The 22401-nt window shown below is 37.8% G+C and overlaps 1 protein-coding gene across 1 annotated transcript in view; it reads left to right on the forward strand.

Annotated features, from left to right (window-relative positions):
* The first annotated feature begins 175 nt into the window (after positions 1–175).
* CCDC171 (coiled-coil domain containing 171) overlaps positions 176–22401 on the forward strand; it is a 152176-nt gene continuing 129950 nt past the window's right edge. Inside the window, exons 1-5 of the mRNA XM_014952582.1 lie at positions 176–252; positions 3271–3422; positions 9901–10039; positions 12032–12206; positions 13054–13235. Coding sequence (XP_014808068.1) covers positions 3376–3422; positions 9901–10039; positions 12032–12206; positions 13054–13235 — 543 coding nt within the window. The 5' untranslated portion in view covers positions 176–252; positions 3271–3375. The remainder of the gene's footprint in view (positions 253–3270; positions 3423–9900; positions 10040–12031; positions 12207–13053; positions 13236–22401) is intronic.

A 22401-nucleotide genomic window follows, 5' to 3' on the forward strand; every position in this document is an offset into this window, starting at 1 on the left:
CCGGCGGCGGGGTTCTTGGCGGGGAGGGCGCCTCTGGGGGCCGCGGCGGTGAGGTGCGGCACCGTTCGTCCCCTCCGTCCGTCCGTCCGTCCGTCCGTCCGCCCGCGGCGACGGATCTCGGTGCTGGGTTTTGGGGTGCGGCGGGGGGGCCGCGTCCTGAGGTGCCGCCGGGCCTGAGGGTCACGCCGGCTTCCAGATATGGTCTGTGGAGCACAGGTGCTGCCAGCGCTTAAAACAAGTGTCATCTGTGGTGTAAGCATAGTCAAGTGATACTGTTCCTTTGATTTATTTTTTTTTTAAATTTTTTTTTTTTTTTAGCTTGTGTAAAGTTTTTTGGTCATCAGTGAACAGGTTGCCCAGGGAAGTTGTGGATGCCCCATCCCTGGAGGTGTTCAAGGCCAGGCTGGATGGGGCTTTGATCAGTCTGCTCTAGGGGGAGGTGACCCTGCCCAGGGCAGGGGGGTTGGAACTCCATGATCTTTAAAGTCCCTTCCAACCTGAACCTATTCTATGAAAATCTAGTGATTCTTTCAGCTGAAACAACTGCTGGTGAGCTTTTCTAGGTTCCAGTGCAGGTATGTTAGTTACACCTTGCTTTCTGTGCTTTGAAGTAGTACATCATAAGGTAATGGTTAGATTTGTTTTGAGTACTCTCATTCACGGAATGGTTTGCGTTGGACCTTCAAAGATTGTCCACTTCCAATCCCGCTGCCATGGGCAGGGACACCTCCCACTAGACCAGGCTCCTCAAAGCCCCATCCAGCCTGGCTTTGAACACCTCCAAGGATGGGGCATCCCCACCTTCTCTGGGCAGCCTGTTCCAGTGCCTCACCGTCGCTACAGCAAAGACTTTCTTGCTTATATCTAATCTAAATCAATGGCCTTGCTAAAGTTAAGTTAAGCATATTCAGAATTTCATGAGAATATGACGCACGTTTTTTGGTAACACCTGTCAAACGCATTAACTCCTCAAACCAGCACTTCCTGCACTATTTTGTTTAGTTATGGGGCTGCTATGAGCCCTTCTATGCCACTTGAATACTTCTTTTTGTAAGTGAAATAGCATGCTTTTTGGAGTGTATCCATTTGTGGGCTAGTAAACTAGCTGTTGAAACATATTTTAACAGAGGACGTTTGGAAGTTCAAATTTACTAGCATTCCCAGAAAACATGCTTTAGATATTATTTTTTTCCCCTCTGTGACTTCAGAATAATTTCAGGACTTTTTAAAAGTACAGAATGCTGTGGATGTGAGAGAGTATATTTTGATTATGTTTTGAGACTTTTTTTTTATTTCACTGCAGTTACTGCTTGTCTAGTAGACTCAGTGAATTCTGTTCTTGAGGTGAAAAAACAGATTTCTGAGATGATCTTTTACTCATACCTATTTTTTTTTCTACTGTTCATTATGACATTTTGATATAAGTTGCAATAAAGCTTAAAAGAGTGGTATGAAAAATTAGTTTCTCAGTGTTCAGAGCTACATCTTAATGGGAAGATCACGCACAATTGATAGAGGTATAGTTTCCCATACCCTGATATGTTGAGTACAATACAACAAATATTCTGTCAGAGTTCTTCTGTCATGTCAAGTTGGAGCTTTTAGTTTGCGAGTTACTAATAATTTAAAGGACTTAACATGTGCCTAGCAATAGTACCACAGACTTGTCTATACTTTGAAAATATACTTTGCTCAGTTGCTTTTTCTGAGAGTGTGTGTGACAGTTGTATGGTAGTTACATGTTTTGGGGCTTATGAACACGTGTACCAAGGTGAATTCTGATGGATAGATCTTAAAAATCACAAATGATACTTTATTCTTTATAATTAAATATTATTATCAAGTATTTAAATTATTAAATTTGATATACTTTATTTATAAACTGAAGCAAACTGTTAACGTTCATTGTACTTTTATTCTCTTATTACTCCACTTGATTTTGAAGATACTTTGGAATAACTGCATGTTTGAATATAGAACGGTATGATAACCGTGGAAACCATTTGGTATGCTTTTCTATAAAACAATTAATACATTTTAGAAATGATAGGTTTATTCTTGCTGCATATTCTGTTAAAATTATAATTTGAAGCAGAAATGTGTTTTTTCCTTTCCATATTTCTAGTGCAGATTATTAGCTACCGGAATGAACAAAATCAGTTTATAGTTAATACGTTACACCAAGTACTACTGTGTTCATTCCAACAGAAGTAGACTCTGGCAAACACGGAGCTGCAAGCCAGAGATGGTAAAGATGGAGTCCAGGCTAGTTTCATGTAATGGACTTTAGCATGAGTGCCCATCTGCTGTGGATTTCAAAAGCAAACCTTCGTGGCTCATTAATCTTGACTATTGAATAGAGCTCATTCTTTGCTTCAATTAATGGGAAGAACTCATAAATGGGTTTAATATTCATCTTGAAGTAAATCTTGGAATTTTTTTAAGGTCTGTGTTATAAATATGTTATCTGTATTGATTTCTTTTTATTAGTAACACTAGTGAGTTTCTTCTGAAGGTGAGCTGAGTTATAGTTCAATTTGATATTCCTCCCTTATACTCCTGCATATTGTTGATATGTCTAATACAACAAAAATATGTTCAAATAGAAAATTCCAGGTTTATGAAACAGTGAGAAGGCTTGCTATGTTAAAGGCTGATATTAGACAGCAAACCTTGGATATTCACCTACTGAAAAAATTGTAATACTTGCATTTTTCTCTCTTAGAATTATTTTGAAGAGAAATAGAGTTTGGAGAAAACAAGATCCTTTTAGGAGACTATAGAATGTAGGAGAACACTTTACGCAAACATAACATTTTGTATTGACCTCCCTCTGAAAGCCCTGATAATGGACATTTTACAACTTTTTTTTTTTTTTTTTTTTTTTTTTTTTCTAAATTACCACTTTTCTTCCTTAAAAAAAAAAAAAAAAAAAAAAAAAGTTCTAGGAAAAATATTAAACCCTTAGGAGACTATAGAATGTAGGAGAACACTTTACGCAAACATAACATTTTGTATTGACCTCCCTCTGAAAGCCCTGATAATGGACATTTTACAACTTTTTTTTTTTTTTTTTTTTTTTTTTTGTTTTGTCTACAATATCCAAGCTTATAGCAGCACAATTATCTTTGTTGACTAAAACTGATATCAGATTACAGTGGGTGGTAAGTCTTCACGTGACATAGTAGTAACACTGTTTGGTAAATGTTCATGAGTGTTAACAAATGATTCTTATGTTGACAAATAAACTAAAGCAGGTCTCTGTTACAGGTTGTAATGTTTTTATGATATGGAAAAGAGTAATCTTTGAAGCTTGTCAAGTAAAAGTCGAAGATGATGTTCATTCTCCAGAGTTTATAGTGCATATTGGACATCATGAGTTTGTCCTCTCCAGTCAGCTCCACTGTCACAGAAGCTAAATGGTGAGCTCCACTTGTGTATTTTTAAGTCTAGTAATATAACACGTTTTTGTGGTTTATTTCCTAGATCCCTGAAATTAGGTAGTTCAGACTGAAGAAGAACCAGACAGGGTGTCAACACATGCAATCTGTGCCATGTCAGTATAGTCTTTAGATGAAAAGATGCACTTGAAGGGGTGCATGCTGGCCACCTGATGTGCAAGAATTCTCACATGAACGTAGGATACACGCCTTGGACATCGGGGGAGCTCCTGTCTGCAGTTAGAAACACTGACCTGGGGTTACATAATGGCTTTCTGCATTACCTGGGGTGGTAGAGGTCGGCTTTAAGTCTTGCACGTGGCTCTTGTTTTTTTTAGAACCTTATACGTGCTTTGTACTTTGGTACAAATAAATTTAACTCATTTTGTTTGTCTTAGCTGTGAGAGCTGTTTGTCACTTTTTAAAGTCTGATTATACAAAACTGCCAGTTACATAGGAACAGCAAAATTTCACAAATAGGAACTTTGGTTAGGAAATCAGACTGCAGACTGCTCCTTCAGCTGGGAAAGTTTAGCACAATTCCACTTCTAGGTAATAAAGAGAATTTATCTCTGTTACATTATTCTACATTTTCTGCCAGATGTGGAAGAAAAGCTGGAGCAAAACTGTCTGCAGTGTTCTATGGTCACTGTAACTAACTGGTTTGTGAAGGGAATGTGAATTTAAAGTTTTTGAGTTAAAAAAAAGTCATTGTGGAATGTAGAACTCAAAAGCTATTTCATCTGCTTATGTGCTTTCTTGAAGATTCTTAAAGTACTACTAAAAATAGTGTTTTAGATAAAAGCTGTAGTTGGTAAAATGCATATTTTAGTTCAAAATCAGTGATCAATGAACTAGTTATATATGAAAACGGAAGTGCAAAACATTCTCTGAATTCCTCTAGACTGCAAATCACACATGCTGTGAAACTTTCCAGGGATTTTGTGTGGCTTTGTCTTTGATTTAAGCTTCCAAGAGCTTTATGCTTGTAGCAGTTCTACTTTTAATATGAATGTAGAAGGAAGAACTTCCTACAATAGGTATTATGAAGCTTTCATTAAGTACTGCATGTGCTGGTGATGCTGTGATGATTAAAAAAATATCACAGAACAAGGCCAATCTCTATTTTATTTAAAAAAAATGGTTAAGTAGACAAATGAAATAACAAAGTGGTTGATATAGTCATATTTCCTCATTTTTTTTTTCTTGTGTGTTGTTTTCTTTTTTTAAATTGCTGATTCAATTTGATTATAAACTAAGAACAAAAATGTGGTTTTCTGCTTTATATTTTAAATTTTTCAGTCACAGTGCTGTGAGTTTAGAAGCTGTGCAGAAAACACTGTTTTAAAAAGGTGTTTAATGCTTTTTTTCCCCAGTACTTGCTGTTGTTCTTTTGTGTCTTAATGCTTTTATGCATATTTTTCATTTCTATAATATCCCTAATTTGCTATTACTTGTGATGTTTTGTAACTTGTTTGTGGCTTGTTGTTTTGGGTTTTTTTTCCACCACTGGTCCAGTGAGGCAGAACAGTTAATCACATATTTAAATTTTCCTCTGAGTAGGTTTTATTGGACAGATAACTACATTGTGCTCTTTTTTTTTTTTTCCCTGGATAATTAGTAGATGAGTTGGAAGGAACAGTTTTCTTGAAAGCTGATTGCCATACAAACCAGTGTAATTTACCTAAAGATTTAAAGGTGGTTTTTTAATTTACTTTACCAAAAGTGCTCATTCCCTTGCTTGCATTCAATGTGCTCTCTATGCAACAAGTATTAAATATCATCAGCCTTAAAGAAGCAAAACGACCTCCTGGCTGCCTGTGAACTAACAAGATGGCTACCCTTTCCTCCCCAGATTTCAGTTTGAGTTCTGCTTTTCTCCCTAACATGTGCTTTGCTAGCTTTGGTGCAGTCTGGCCTCTAGCTATCTATAGTTGAGACTGATACATCTTGCATCATCTCTGAATCAGATGGCTTGCCTTTCTTTTGTCTCTGTTTTCCCCAGCCACAAAAAAATAAAGGTCTCCCAGACTTATTATATGATATCCGCAAACAAGCTTTTATACAGTTTACAGATGCTCCAGCTGTCCAGAGCTTCCTATTTCCTGATTTCCATATCTTCTTATTGCAGTGGAGTTGCATAAAATGATACGTATTTTACTTACCTTGTTGCTGGTAGTTTGCCCTTTGAGTCATGTTGGTTCCTTTAGGTTTACTTTGGGTACAGCTCCCATAGTAAACACTGAAATCTAATAATGTGTCTGTGGTTTTCTTGCAGTACATGCAGGTTTTAATGATCCTTATCGCCTACATTTATTAAATATATAAAATGTGTTAAGTACATGGCACCCTGTGGAACAATTACTGATGGCATACAATTATTTTCTTCTCATGGCTGAAGTCCATCTTGTTTTAAATGGAAATAAACTTAGTATTTAATAAATTCTAAAATATTTATGGGCTGCAGCTAAAAAGCTGAAGTTTCATCCTTTGTTATTGCTAATCCCTTTAAACACAGCACTGAATCTAAATTAATATTCCTTTTGTTGATGACATTTGTGTCTTTTTTGCTAGTCACCTTATGTGAGAAGATATACTATCAGGTAGTGTCCTAAGTTGTGGAAAACGTTAATGGTGCTTATGCACAAATCTAGGGGTAAAGTTGTAGGTTTTTATTTAGAAAAAACAAATAATTAAATTTACAACCTGAAACCTGGTGGGACGTATTCCATCACAGGAGTGCAGCTACTGATGGCTACAGGTTGTTCAGAAACGACAGGTAAGGAAGGAGGGGTGGAGGCATTGCCCTCTACATCAAGGAATGGATAGAGTGTGAAGAGCAGTCTCTGAAGAGTAGCCATGAGCAGACTGAAAGCCTCTGGGTCATAATTAGAGACTGAAGCAACAAAAGGAGGCTTGTGGTTGCTGTCTACTACAGGCTGCCAGATCAAGGGGAGCCTGTTAGCAAAGACTTCTTACTCCAGCTACAGGAGGCATCACACTCCCATGCTTTTGTCCTGCTAGGGGACTGCAACCACTAACATCTGCTGGAAAAGTAGCACGGTGACCTGTAGGCAATCCCAGAGACTCCTAGAGTGTATTGAAGATAAATTCTTAGTCCAGGCAATAGACAGCCCCAGCAGAGGGGCTGTGATACTGGACCTCATGGGCACCAACGCAAGCAAGGTCATTGGAGACGTGAAGATTGGAGGCAGCCTGGACTGCAGTGGTCATGCGCTGGTGGATCAGAGGGATATAGGTCAGTGGAAGAATAAAGTCAGGACCCTGAATTTTAGGAAAGCGAAATTCCAGCTCTTCAAGGAGTTAGTCAATAGGGCCTCCTGGAAAACTGCCCTGAGGGACAAGAGAACAGGAAAGAGCTGGCAGATCTATAAAGGTGCTTTCCTTAGAGTGCAAGAGCTCTTGATGCCCTGGTGCCTGGAATCAGGAAAGGAAGGCAGGAGTCCAGCATAGATGAGTCAAGACCTGCTGGTCAAACTAAAGGGCAAGAAAGAAAAGCACAGGTGGTGGAAGCAGGGGTAGGTATCCTAGGAGAAGGAAGGGACGCTGCTGGGTTGTGTAGGGGTGGGATCAGGAAGGCGATGGCGCATCTGTAGCTGAACTTTCCAATGGACACAAAGAATAATAATAAGGGCTTCTACAGGTCAGAAAATGAAGGTCAAGTGAAGTGTATACCCTCTGATGTCCTCAGCGAGTGGAGAAAAGGAAACGTGCCCATTTTTAAAAAGGGTAGAAAGGAGGAGCACAGGTGGTGGAAGCAGGGGTAGGTATCCTAGGAGAAGGAAGGGACGCTGCTGGGTTGTGTAGGGGTGGGATCAGGAAGGCGATGGCGCATCTGTAGCTGAACTTTCCAATGGACACAAAGAATAATAATAAGGGCTTCTACAGGTCAGAAAATGAAGGTCAAGTGAAGTGTATACCCTCTGATGTCCTCAGCGAGTGGAGAAAAGGAAACGTGCCCATTTTTAAAAAGGGTAGAAAGGAGGACCCTGGGAATTACTGACCTATCAGCCTTAACTCTGCGTCTGGGAATATAATGGAACAGATTCTCCTAGAAGGCACATGTTAAGGCACATGGAGGACAGGGATGTGATTCAAGACAGGCAAATGGCTGTCTTTGGCTTCACCAAGAACAAGTCTTGCCTCACCAAGCTAGTGGCCTTCTGTGATGGAGTGACTCCCTTGGTGGACAAGGGAAGAGCTATGGATGTTGCCTACCTGTAAGGCCTTTGACACAGTTCCCCACAACATTCTTCTTTCTAAATTGGAGTGATACGGATTTGATTAGGAATTGGCTGGCTGCATCCAGAGAGTAGTGGTCAATGGCTCAATGTCCAGATGGACATTAGTGATGTGTCCCTCAGGGGCCTGTATGGGGACCAGTCCTGTTCAATATCATCATCAATGACATAGACAGTGAGATCGAGTGCATCCTGAGCAAGTTTGCAGATGACACCAAGCTGAGTGGCCTGGTTGACATGCCTTGAGGGATGGGATGTCCTCCAGAGGAACCTGGCCAAGCTCAAGAAGTGGGCCTGTGTGAACCTCATGAGGTTCAATGGGGCCGGGTGCAGGGTCCTGCACATGGGATGGGGCAAGCCCTGGTACCAATACAGGCTGGAAGAGGAAGGGCTACGGAGCAGCCCTACCAAGATGGACTTGGGGATACTGGTGGTTGAAAAGCTGGACGTGAGCTGGCAACGTGGGCTTGCAGCCCAGAAAGCCAAGCATGTCCTGGCCTGCATAAAAGAAGCGTGGTCAGTGGGTCGAGAGAGGTGATTGTGCCCCTCTCCTCCTCTCTGGAGAGATCCCACCTAGAGCCCTGCGTCCAGCTGTGGAGTCCTCAGGAGAGGAAAGACATGGACCTACTGGAGCAGCTCCAGAGAAGGGCCACCTAAATGATGAGAGGGATGGAGCACCTGTCTGGTGAGGACAGGCTGAGGTAGAGATGGCTGGAGTTGTCAGTGTGGAGAAGAGAAGGCTGCGGGGAGACCTTCTTGTGGCCTTTGAATACTGAAAGAGATCTTATAAGAAAGATGGGGTCAAACTGCTTAGGAGGGCTTGTTGTGATAGGACAAGGGGTAATGGTTTTAAACTAAAAGAGAGTAGATTTCAGGCTAGATCTAAGGATGTTGGTGAAACCTTCTTTTTACAAAGAGGGTAGTGAAACACTAGCACAGGTTTCCCAGAGAGGTAGTAGATGCCATATCTCTGGAAACGTTCTGGGTCAGGTTGGACAGGGCTCTGAGCAACCTGCTCTAGTTGAAGATATCCCTGGTCATTGCTGAGGCATCAGACTGGATTACGTTTGGAGGTCCCTTCCAACCCAAACTCTTCTATGATTTTTAATGCTGGCAGGCTCTTACTTCTGTAAATAATACTTCTTGTAGATAAAAGTAAGCTATTTTAGTATTTTCTGTTCTGTGTGAAAAGATGCAAACTTTGTGGTTAATTTAATCATGTTTCTTTTTATAGAGTGTTTCACATTCAGGGGTCCTGACAACATGTGCTTTTGTATGGAGCAATTAATTTTTGCAGCCATCCTTACATATATAAAATAATGTGAAAACTGTCATATATAAGATAATATGAAAACTACTATATATGAAATAATGTAAAAAACGACATATATAAAATAATGTGAAAACTGTTTTTTAACTCCTGAAATAATTTAAAAATTGTCCAGTTTGAAGTACAATAATTGCACATAAGATGATTCTTAAACTAGTTTAATTAAATAGGTAGTTTTATACTAATTTTTCACTCTACATATAAAAACTTGGTTTGATTATTTTAATTTTTCTTGTGGTGTTCAAGGGCTGTTCCTGCTGCCTGCCACATAGATTTTCATCTAACTGAAATAGTAGTGAAAGTGAATATACTGGATATTTTGGAGGACGGGACCTTTAATTTGTATTATGTTAGTGATCAGTTGTTTGTGTGTAGTTTAAATGTATATATCTTTCAAGAGAAAATGTAGAAAAGGGATTTTTCTTCCACACGTGCGTTTGTTTCATGACAAAAGTGGTTTTGAGATGGTAATCCATGTTAAAAAATTAGCCTTCCTGCGGGATACAAACAAAAACTTGCTAGTCATTTTAATTTAAGTGATTGGAATGAAGTTTTTTAAGCATCCTGAAAGTTTATTGATTCAATAATGAAGGTAGTGACAAATAATATGAAAAGAAGTTATGCTTAAATCAACTTTGATAAATTCAAAGTATGTATCTGTTTTAAATTCCTGCTGCTATATGAGAGATATCTCATATCTTGCACAATAAGCAATTCTATATAACCCTTTTTTCAAAGAGCAATAGTACAATAACAACTGTGTGGCACAATTTTACTTAGGTGAATATTTAGAACTTTGGGCTCACAATCTGATCACTGAAACTTCAAAGGAATACTCATGTTTATTGAAAACATTTGTATTTTGCAGCTTACAGAATGCTAAGTGTGAGTCACAGTTACTGCAAAATAGCAATGAAACGGAATTGGACACTGCTGAAGATCTGAGAAGGAAACTCTGCCAAGCGAAGCAAGAAAAATTAGACTTAACCATTAAACACAATCAAGAAGTAAGGACTTTTTTGTTTGCTGTGGTTTACCTTGGAATAAATGTAATTTTGTTTCATTAAAATAGCATTCTTGCGTGGTGTATCAAAAGCACAGTCATTAGCTGATAAGTAACAAGGGAGGTGGCACTGTACAGACCTCATACCTGTTCATAGGAACTCCGAGCACCTCTGCTGGCATTGTTAAAGTTGCACGAAGCAGAGTGCAAAATTTCTGCAGAGAAAGGAGTCACTGCCACTACTAGGTAAAATTGTCTGGTGACACAAATGAATAAAAGCTACAGCTTGAATCTAGCCTCATAAAAAGATCTTATTTAATTCTTGTTTATATTTTTTTTTGCAGGGTATTAGAGTATCATTTTAATTCTGCAGAAATCATTTGCAACTCATAAATCTAGTACAGTATTTTTGTGTGCGTATACACTGAATCCAGCTGGGATATCCTTTAGTGGTCTCGCGATGTGCAAATTTGCAGTTTCCAGTTAACTATAACAATGTGTAATGTACAAATGCGGTGATGAGTTCTTGAGGAACTTCCTACTTGCTAATGAGAACTTAATTCAGAGGGAAATAATTTACCTGCCTTACAAAGGTTTTCCCTGATGCTATTGTAGCAAACTAGTACTGAAATAACGTAGTAGTAAGAAAATAATTCATCTTTTCTTTAGCTTGAATATCAGCTTTCACAATAGGTTACATGAGAAAGAGTAGGCAGTGAGTACAGCAGTAGTTGTAATCAGCTTTGGATTTGTTGCTACCAGGAATGCTTCCCACATTTTCTAATGCCAGTCTGGCAGCTGATAACCTAGTTTAAACTGTGCTGGTGCAGAAGTATTATTACTACTATAGGTACCAATTCTGCTCTGCAGTTTGCTAGGGGCAGCTGATGTGGTGGTTTCTCATTCTCGTTCTGGGCTAAATCCAGCCAATAAACCAAGTTTGCTGTTCTATATCCATTTACTATTGGGGTGTGTACCCAAATGAAGAGATTGCTGCTGCCTCTTCCACAATGACTTGTGCTGCACTTAATTCATTACTTTCCTATTGCATCATCAACTGTGCGGTGATTTTAAAAATGGGATCCCTGGAATTACCTGTATTTAAAAAAAACCCAAACAACAAACAAACCACCTCTAACGTTGAGAATTTGAAAGCTGGGGGCGTACAAGGATCTTTTGCACCATTTTGCTGTTGTGGTTTGCACCACAGTGGATAAACTACTTGAGAGACTAGGTTTTTTTCCCCCCTGTCCATTTACTGTATAGCTACAGATACTGGTAGTGCTGAAGTTACCTACACTTCATTTGATATTATTGAGACTGCTTTGTAGATGTTCTGAAGAAATACGTATTTTACTTTCTACCTTCCTGTGTTGAAATAGCTTGAACTTCATTTTCTGGACCCAGTTTTTGGCAGCAATAACTAGACTATGTTTCTTAATCTGGATAAGGTCACTTTTGGAAGCATTTTCTATTCTTAGTTTGTTGTCAAATTTAATAGCATTCTGTTCGACTACTGAACGTTATTGGACTGAATTATTTAATGCTCATACATGCACTTGTGAGTTATTACATATTTGATAGTCTAGCATTGCAACATGACTGTTATTTCTAAGTGTTTAAATTTACAGAAAGTTGCCAGAAAATTGCCCATGGAATATAATGTTTCTGTTGCTGCAGTTTTTCCTTTGAGGTGCAGGAAGATGACAGAATTATGACTTTTATTTTCGTAAGGTAGTGTATTTTTGGAAAAATAGAGGGATAGTTTTAAGGTACAAGAAATTCATCTAGGAATAGGAACGGTTTCCATAAAAAACAGTAAAAGTACTTAAAATTTGCCTAAGTATGCATTTGCAAGACTATATTTCAAATTCAAGTGGAATAAGAAGGCAGCTGTAAATGCAATTCAAAATATCTTTTAAAAATATTCTGTAACATGTTGCATTTTTTCAAAGGAGCATTGTTGCCAGTTTTCTGAAACATATTTATTTTCTAGCTGTCCCACTATGAAAGCCAGATAGTCAAATTACGGTCACAAATTGAGAAAGGAGAGGCTGCTCGACAGAGTCTGGAGTATGAATTGGCAATTGCCAGAAGAGATGCTCGTCTGAAAATGTACGCTGCAGAAGAGGAGTTAAGAGATGCAAAAAACAGACTTGTGGAACTGCAAGGTAAGTTTCAAAAAAGCAAACACAGAACAAAGGCAAAGTTCCAAGTCAGGAAGACAAGTGAGCAGCAGTGACTTAATTAAATTTTCTACTTGTTTTTTTTTTTTTTTTTGGATCTCACTTACCTTTCCCATCTCTTATCCATCTGCTTTTGTAAACTTGTAAGAGTTTACAAAACTCTTGCTGTCTCAGGTTTAGCAGGTTGGTTTTAATTGACACTTATCAATCCTATGTCCTCTTGTCCCTCCTTACCTTCTGTTGTTGCCTTTTTCACTGCTGTCCTTGTACAGAATTGTAATCATGGTGGCTTTCTCCACATCCTGGTTATTGCTGTGTCTAGCAGTTCTTCCTTTTCCATTTCAGGTGGGAAAAAAAGAAAAAAGAAAAGAAAAAGCCCATCCGTGTTCATTTGTTTGCACTGTTTCCAACAACTTTTTTTCCAGAAGTTGTCATCATGCTACTTCTTTCTTTTATCTTTTCAAAGGTTTCAAGGTTTTCACTGCTTATGTCCGGTCCCTTCCCCTTCCCCTTTTCTCATTGTCCTTATTTCTCTTTTTATAAGTAATGGAATATGTATGTTGTGACAGTAGTATGTGGAAGGAAAGGTTTATACCTATTTTAATTTATAAAATCTCTTATAGCATTCCTGTGTCCTTGTGTGAAAGAATATGTAGGAACACAAAATTTGATTGGTTCTTTGTAGTGAAGGAGATGCTCTCCAGTGCTGGAAGTGTAAATGTTCTACAGGATATCACAATACAAACAATTATTACACTTTTTTTTTTTTTTTTCCTGAGCATGCTTTGCAGTGCTACTTGTCTTCTTTCTTTCTCTTTTCTGTAAACAATAGTATTGAATGAAAAACTTCAGCAGAAAGTTGCGGAGACTGAGAAAACATTTCATATTGCTCAGCAGAAGTGGAAAGAACAACAGCAAAGACTTGCAAGTGAGAAGGATGATATCCGAAGAACTTGTAACAGTGAATATGAATTGCTTCTTAAGGAAAGAACCAAATTAGAAAGTGTTTTGCAGGTATGATGTATTAATAGTTGGGAAGTTGCATGAGATGATGGCTGGAACCATTTAGTTGCAAAGTATGTGGCGGGTTGGTTTTATTCTGTTTTAAGGAAAAAATCCTCCAACTACCTAAATACTGCAGAGTATTTCTGAAGAATATGGCTTTTTAAAATTACACTTACTCTGTCACAGTCTTTCTTACTTGGATGGAATGTATTGTGGCAAATACCTAAACCAAGTTACTAAGCACAGTGGTAGGGAGGCCCATTTGCACTGTCGTGCACAGCTGAGTTAATAAAATCAGGGATGCCCAGCACTGACCTCCTGACTCAGTTTCCCTCTTCCCTCCCCCAGTGTGATACCTAATGGCCTGTGAACATGAAAATCATTTATATAATACAGAGATTACCCACTGTCAGGGAACCCCATTGTATGTTATTCGCTCCATGCTATATATTCCATTGTTGGAAATTCTGCTGTTTGGATAGAAAAAATCATTTAATACTAAGAGATGGCCTTATGATGTGTTTCAGACTGTTTTTAATCTTCAGTTTAATCTTCATTCATTTCGTGGTATTTAATGAAAAAAGTAATTTTCAAAGTTGAGTTGCACTGGTATGCATAAATCCCTGAAATGTTAGATGTGTAAAAAAGATTAAAAAGTTTTTTGTTTTTACACGTTTTTATGCAGTCAAGCTATTCAAAACTGAATTATATTTCAAAGAAATGTAGTAGTATTATGGTGTGGAAGAGCTAACATACCCAACTTTTACCAGCTCCACGTGGACACAAACAATTACACAACGATAATTTAATAATTTTAATCTTTCTAATTGACAATTGAATTACCTTATATCTCAGCAATGTAATAATACTATCTGAGGAAGACTGGCAGTGTATTCAGCTATAGTTATCCTTTCTGCTTTTAAAGAAGTGTAATGCAGAGGCTCTGTTAAGGGTAATAGCCATTTGCTCATATCTGTGATGTGTGCAGTGAACAGATTGCTACTAGATTCAACTTCTTTTATTCAGCAAGACTTTTTTTTTTTTTTTTTTTTTTTTTTTTTTTTTTTTTTCTTTCAGCAGGACTCTAACCTGTTTTTTTTTTTTTTTTTTTTTTTTTTTTTTTTAATATTCCCACTGTCTTTCATAGCTCCCTTTAAGATGTGGCAGATTTGTCTCCGTTGGTCTGGGGATTGGTCAAGCAGTAGGAAATTAGCCCTGCTTTCTTCCCACCTGGTCGGCTCCAAGCCTGGGACAGTGCCAGACCGCCTTCACAAATGACACCAAACAATCCTTATCCAGCAGCTTGATAGCCAAGTTCTGACAGCAAGCCTACCTGTTGTACTATGTTACAATGCTGTTGGTCAGATTCTATATGGCACCTGTAGGAACAGCACTTTAAAAAGCAGAGCAGAGAAACCCTTAATTACATGTATTCCAAAAGTACTGAGTTGTCAGCAGTTTGAGTGCAAGATCTGGAAAGAGAGGTGCAGTAATGAGATCTGAAGTAGAAATCAAGTAGTGTGTGGATATGTAGTGTTTCTGTGCATGGGCTGCAAAAGGAGTTGTACTTTGTTGTTCTCATAATGACCAGGAGCCCTGATGGTGGAGAAGGATCCCACTGAACTGAATTTTCTCTGAATGAGGAAGGAAGTTCTCTCTCCTCTCCCCAGTAATTTTGTGGATATGTTTAATGGTGCTTTGAAGGAACAGTTAGGAGAACCATAAAGGAATAGTTAAGCAGGAGAAAAAAAAGAGAGGCTTTCAGAGAACATCACGAGTTGATTGACAGATGACACCCCGAGGTCCTTCTAAAACCAAGAGAAACATGATTCGGTTTTCATTCGTAGTTGATGTTTAAAATAGTAAGGTTAGATGTAGGCTGTGAAGAAACCTCTTTTTAGATATAGTTTTATCTTTTAAATTGCCAGCTAAAGCAGGGTAAGAGTGGAGCTTTGGCTCTGAGTTCTGGCTTACAGTAGGCTGAGTTAGGTTGAGGAGGCTTTGGAATGGACTTGTCTTTTGTTTTGTGTTTTGTGGAAGGCACATTCACTGAGTTTAATATTGTATAAAACAAACAATGTTGGAGAGATACAGTCTCTGAAGTGATGTTTGGCCTCAGATAAAAAGGATTGGGACATTGTATTCTCTGTCAACGGACGTATATTCAGAAGTAAAGGTGATCTGCAGAGGCAGGTGTTTGGTTGGTAAGCGCATTAAAGCTAGGGAATTGTTCACTCATAAGGTGAAAGCGATTCACTACTAGGTGTGGACTCCTAACCTGCTGTATTTTCCCACTTTGCCTTTGTAGCTAGTCTCTTGCCCATTGCCCTAGTTAGAGTTTTTACATATAGTTATAAAATTCCAGCAAGTTAAAAATACATACATAATTGTTAAATATGGACTCTTCCAGCAAGTGAAAAATACGTAAATAAAAGTTAAATATTGACTTGACTGCCTTAGTTGTTGTTAGAAAGCTTAATTGATTTAAACTTGGCAGACAAATGTCGGAAGGATCTGGGTTTATAAATTATGACTCAGAATGTGTTCCTGTCTTTCGCGTTGTGTATTTGTAGGTCCATTTTTAATATTTTACAGTTTTTCTGAGTTATGAAATGAAAGCTAGGTAAGTGGATTTTATTTTGGTCTTAATATGTACATAGAAATGAGATTCTCAGCATATATGCAAATGTTGGTTGGAAAAGCTGCACTTTATGAACTCTAATTCTGAACTTGGCTATGAAAATGCTGAGGTAGGCATGGAAATGAAGTCAGCTTAACCTACTGAAACGTATGTCTAAGATAAAGAGGGAACGTAATCTTCTCTGCTTTCTAACTGGGTTTAGTGTGCTTTATCGGGTGTGCTTAGCATGCCAGCCGCCTCATAGTAAAAGGTGTTGGAACTCAATAGTTAGTGCAATAGCATCACCTTGTGGTTAGTCAGCATGTAAGAGTCCTTCACAGCAACACTCAGTTTTTCCTTAAGATTACTAGGGAAATTGTGGTGTTATGCATACTTTTAAAAAAAAAAAATTACCCATGTTTTTCATAGCCAGATATATATAGTGAGTGTGTATATGACACGCAGGTATACATGTGTATACATAATTTTTTTTTTTTTTACATGAGGAAATATGTTTCTCTTTGAACCTTCTAAGTGCAGATGACTGCTGGGATAGTTTGCACAGTTCATAACAAATCTGAAAAGTTTGGAGAATTCTTTAAAATTGTGAAATCCTACAACTCATGATGCCTTTTTTAATAAACGTGATGTTTTCATTTGAATTTTAGTCTGATTAATGTTAACTACATTTCCAGTATAAAATGATTTTTAGTCTTGATGTAGTATTTTCCAGCAAACTATGTAGTACTTACTTCATGCGTGTTTTTCCCAGCTCACTTTTGTAAATATCTCTTCAGGTATATCTTCCAGGTAAATATCTCTGTATTTTTCCAAAGGGGACAGAGTGGGAGTAGTTGTATATTTCTATAAAAATGGTTACATTTTTTTATTAGCATGCTGGTGCTTGCATGGCTTGATATCACAGGCAAAGTTAGAGGATTACCTTAAATTTAGTCCATATCCAGATATACTATTTTTGCAGTATTTTGATTTATTGAGGTTTCGATTTTTTTCTTCACATGTGTTTCACATGCATACTTCATGTTATCTTTTCAGAGGATGCCAAAAAATTGTGCAATGGTGCCTGTGCATGAAAGATGAGAGGAAATAAACTATAACTGTAGAAGAGTCATGATTCCCTTGTTGTCATGTTTGGGTGGCCAAAACTGTCTACATTCAATATGGAGTAACTTCTAAAACTCGTTTTCCAAACTTTGGAAAAGACTCGTGTTTCTTTGATGTTCATGTATAAACATGGTTCTGTCAGACCTCAATCTTCCAAAGAATCATTCTGCATGAATAATTCATTTTCTCCTCCTCCTACCTGCTCTGCAGATGCCTTATGATTAGTGATTTCTAGGAACAAGATTATGTAATGTAAGAGTAATAGCAGAATTTGCAGACCAACTGATTTATTTCCACAAAATGTCTCTTGCCATGATGTTCAGTAGGACTAAATGAACAGGAGGACTTAGTGTAATCTTTCTGTGTTTTGCACAGAAAGTCATTTTAACAAATTTGGTCTCCAGAGGTCCTCCAACTAAATCACTGGATTTATAACTTGTTTCTGATGCTAGTTACAGAAAAGCTTATTCCTGTCCACTAGACCAAAGCTATTCTTTTTGAGACTTCTGGGATCTCCAGCTTAAGTATGCGCTAGACTACTGGGGGTTCATTATTTGGCTACTTTCCTCTGAGCCTGGTGTGGTGTGAATGGGGATTTTGTAGCAGTTGACTCCACAGAGCTGCTGAATCCAGCAGTGTTAGTAATTATCCCAATCTGTAGCTTGCTTCAACTTCTGAACGCAGAAATTGAAGTGGAGAACTGCTTGGTTATTTTATTCTAGTTCATGCGGATAATTTTTTAAAGTAATTCAGTTTCTAGATGGAAGAAGGTCTTTCTCAGAGTAGCAGAAATGCAGACTATTTAGTCTATGGGACTAACTGTTTCTAAAAATGTCTGATGTGATTTTCAAGTTCTAGCAATTGAAACTAGAACAAAATAGAACTTCTGTTCCGATGCATCGTTTCATTAAATGCACTTAACTGTTTTCCTCTCCATCATTGCCATTTAGCGGGGGGAGAGAAAAGACAGGAAGAACAGCCTTGTACTCTTTAGAGAGTAAGATTTCCTGTGGGGAATTAGCTCACATTTTAGTATTACCACAGAAGGTCATATTCGTAGTGATTTTTGAACCAACACATTTTTCCTTGTGTCAAATAAAGAACATGTCTGCTGTTGGGTAAATGGTTCTGTTGATATGTGCTAGTATGTTAGATTTTAATGACCTGTTCTGATGCAGTCTTCATTCACCAAGCATTCTTCTTTTGAACTCTTTACCTTAGAAAAGTAAAGCTTATACTTTAAAATTCATCTTAGTAAAAAGGTTATCTAAAGTTTAACTTAGTAAAAGTATCTCTTAGTGTTTTATTTTTATTTTATACTGCAAAATATACGGAAGAAGGTGAAAGTGGAACACGCTGGCTGTGCTGAGCTGCTGAGGCACCAGGCCAATGAGCTTGAATACGGTGCTGAACGGGAGCAGCGACTCAAAAAAGAACTTGAAGTAAGACCTTTTGACTATTGCGTTTAGTCTCAACAAGTACCAACACTCTGAGCAATTTCATTTAGGGGGATGGAACCTCCTGGTTAGGCTGTGAATTCTATGTACTGGATTAACAAATGTTGAACATCTGTTTCATGGAAAAGGTTGAACCAGCAAATGCCACTTAAACTGGGTGCCTGACTTGAGACTGGTGTTTGAACAGCGGATGGGAAGAGGTTTATGTGAGCGTGAAAACAAGGCTAACTTTACTTTACAAAATCTGTACATTTTCCCTAACCCTTTAATTTGCCTGTCTTCCTATCTCTTTGGCTTAAGAACAGATTTTGAGAATTACTGAATTTGCAACGGAGAATCTGCTGGAGCTGAGAAAGCCACCAGATGTTGTGTTAGGTAGAGAGAATAGCAATAGTGGGAGGTCACAGTGGTGTTATGGCAGCCTCTTCCTCTATCTAGACTTAAATGCTATAGGTAGGTTTAGTTTGCCAGTCTGTTGAGTGACACCAGTTGCTGTGAAGTCTCAGGTCTTTAAGACTAATATCTTGTAAATGTGCACCTCTTACTAAACTGCTTGCTCTCTCCTAAGTTTCAACATTTTGTTTGTCTACTGATACGCTTTGTAACTGTTATCTGTATGTACAGTCTCGATCAAGACTTTCTTGGTAGAACATTTGTCACTGCAGAAAAGCATAGTGACTGAATAATTCTTTATTCTGATGTAAGTTTTCTACCTAAGGCATCTTTAAATATTTTCTGCAGTGAATTTTAAAAATTGGCACTTGCAGGATATTGGAATTCCTTAAAGGAATAGGTGACATACAGTGTTCAGCTGTGTTTGTTATTTTTCCCTTAAAGGGAAAGGAAGTGTTTAAAGCATTGATTACTAGGTAGGTAGAGCCCTGCATTAAAGATGGAGTACAAAAGAAAATTCCTACAGCGAAGATCAAAGCTCATCAACTAAAGACACTGACTTATTGACCAACAAGGTAGACTTTTGTGCCCTCAAAGAGATCTACAGGAAATCTATGGTCAGGTATTGTGAGCTGCACATATTGGTCTAGGCAGAATTATTTTCACTTGGAAAGTACTGTGTATGGTGAAGTTCCAATAGCCCTTTTAAAAACAAAGATTTTTGCTTGGGCAAGGACTTCTTTTGTGACTTCAAGGCTCTTAATATATTAATATAGGAATCATGGGCTGAAAGGAGGAGGAGCAAGGCAGCAAATGATTTATCTTTCTAAGTATTTTGTTTGGATGTACTCGCCATCTGTAAATCTGGAAATGAAGCATTCACTTCCTTGAAAATGTATAACTGCTATGCCCTGGAGATTGTTTTATCAGGAAATGCTATCTATTAAGCACAATCAGCTAAGATATTTTCATTGCTGCTTGCTTTGTATTAAATTCTTTTAACTTACTGAATCTCTTAATTATGTTGTGAGAAAACAACAATTCATATGACAGAAAAATCAATCTTGTGATACTTGTAAGTATAAATATAAGCAGTGATTAAGGAAAGTATGTGATGAAACCTGCTGCCTTCAAAAGTTAAAGCAAATTAGCACAATTTGAATTTAAAAGAAAAAGTTGAAATTAAGCTGCAATGCATTTGCTTTAGTCAGGTTGCATGTCACTTTACCGTCTCAAAAGCAATTTGCATGTGTGTGTCTGGAAGAGCACACAGTAATAATTTGCCATTCTATACTTGAAGTCAAAGAGATGTTAACTAATAAGCATTTCTGAAAAATATCTTTATTCCTTATGAAGCAAAAGCTCTAGATATTTTCAGCTTTCAATATTAATTACTATAGATGGTATTGATTACTGTAGACTTTGTACTGGTTAGTGAACTCAAACTCCAGTTTGTGACAAGGCATCATCTGTGTCTTACAAGATGCCAGTACTCTACATCACCACTTGTGAGGAAAAATTTGTTCTGCCTTCTCTATTTTCATGAAAGGCTGCAGGGGTTCTGAGGTTCAAAATTCAGGTTAATAAAGCATATTATAAATTGTTCTCTCACCCATAATCCTCTCCCCTCTCAAAATATATACTGAGGAACAATTTAGTATTAACAGAGTTTAAATCTAATTGCAACCTTGCTTTGATTTATAAATTCGTCATTCCTCTTGCTGTCTTACCTTCTGGAGCTCGTTCAGGCAGAGGTACTGTCTGCCCTTTGTGCTGAAACAGAGTGGAAGGACCTCAGCCAAAAGGACCATATAAGCTGCTCTTCACCTCTATAGCTCAGTTACTGGAACTTCGGTCTTGGAAGGCTGTAAGGGAAGAAAATGGGAGAGTGTTCAAGGACTCACTTGTTGCATAAAGGAGGGGAAACGAGCACAATCTTCCCTTCTAATTGTGTTTGAAAGAAAGGACTCCTTTTAAAGGGGCATGCTGCATTCCCAAGTAGAAAGAAGTGTTTCTGTGAAGCCTGGAGATAGTTTGGATTTAAAGACATTGCTGTCAGTAGAATTTCCTCCTCTCTACCTTAACAGTTGCCTCACTGGCATGTTAGCTTCTGTGGATCACATTCTTAGTTGCCAAATTCTTCCTGTAAGAAGAGGCATTAAAGAAGGTCACTAATGCCTGGGCAGTAGTTTTCATTACATGCCAACGTGTCAAAGTGTCCTTGTCTTTCTGCCCATTCGGTATTACTCTCATATAGTTCTGTGGTGGTCTAGCTGTCAATTTAAAACTCATCAATGTATGGGAATAAGTGTTACCCATGTTAGAAATATGGATACATTTCTGATAACTAGGCCTGTACTTCCAGCTGTGGTTAAATACAACTCTTACTTTTGCCTATGATGTCAGTACTTGACATAAATTTCTGTGCAGATATAAAAGCCTTAAAGTAGTACACGCCAGACAGAACAGTCTACATTTTTTCATGAATTAGCCCTATATTTCTTTATCTTTCTTCATGTAATTTTTGGCTTATAGATTGAAATTTGGTTTTTGTGGGAATATGGAGACATGTCTGATTTCAATTTCCATGCAGAGTACTTTGTGTTAATGGGCATTTGGTTAGAAAATGTGTATTTAAGTTCTTGATGGTGATGGCAAACTTCTTAAGGTGACTTGTGTGATGAGTAGTGTAATTCTAATTAAAAGGCAATCTTGCAATCTTTTGTTAACACAGTGGTTCTTGATATGCAATGAGGATGAACTTTTTCACAAAGCTATTCCTTTACTACCCTCTGCTGGACATAAGGGAGAAGTCCATGAGAAAATATTTGTATTTTGGTAATGAAAGGAAATGATACATTTAAAATATTTTTCTTTTTATACAGTAGCAGCTTTGTGAAGAATTATATCTAGGAGATTATATTATAAAGGAAGGAAGGTGAAAAAAGTCACGTGTTCTTTTTTGTTTGTTTTTAAATTAGTCTGGTTTTATCCTTCAGTCATTATTCTGAACATGGTCTAAAAGAGGACATTTCTAGTTTCTGGAATGGCAAACAAAGAGAATGGGTAACAGCAAGTTTCTGTGAACTCTTAAGTTGAAAGATAGCTATTGATATGGTGTCTAACCTGCTAGCTTTCCATTTTGTGGTGATACTAATGTGATGTACTGTTGTATGGACACGGAGTCCTTCTGAAGTAACACATACTGTACCAGAAAAATTTAGATTGGCAACCTTATCATTCAGCCTAAGATTCAGTAGTCAAACAAATCCTTGAGGTATTTTTATTGAGCTTGCCAAGGTATTAAAATTTAGGATAATCAGTTTCCTAGAACCAGTGTCTTTTATTTTAGCCTTTAGCTCCGTGGCTCTGGAAAGGTGATTTCTTGGGAAATATAGATTATTTTTTTAAATAGAAATTATAGAGAGATATATAGAGAGAAATTTGTATATAAAAATGGTGTTTCTTTTGATGTGTCTAACTGCCAAAAAGCTGGGTGGGAAAGCTGTTTGACAAACAGTGGAGGAATGGGGAATGTGAATTTTACCATGAGAAACAGAATTATTAGTTCATAAATTTC

This window comes from Calidris pugnax, unplaced genomic scaffold (genome assembly GCF_001431845.1).
Source record: "Calidris pugnax isolate Ruff unplaced genomic scaffold, ASM143184v1 scaffold208, whole genome shotgun sequence".
NCBI classification, from domain to species: domain Eukaryota; kingdom Metazoa; phylum Chordata; class Aves; order Charadriiformes; family Scolopacidae; genus Calidris; species Calidris pugnax.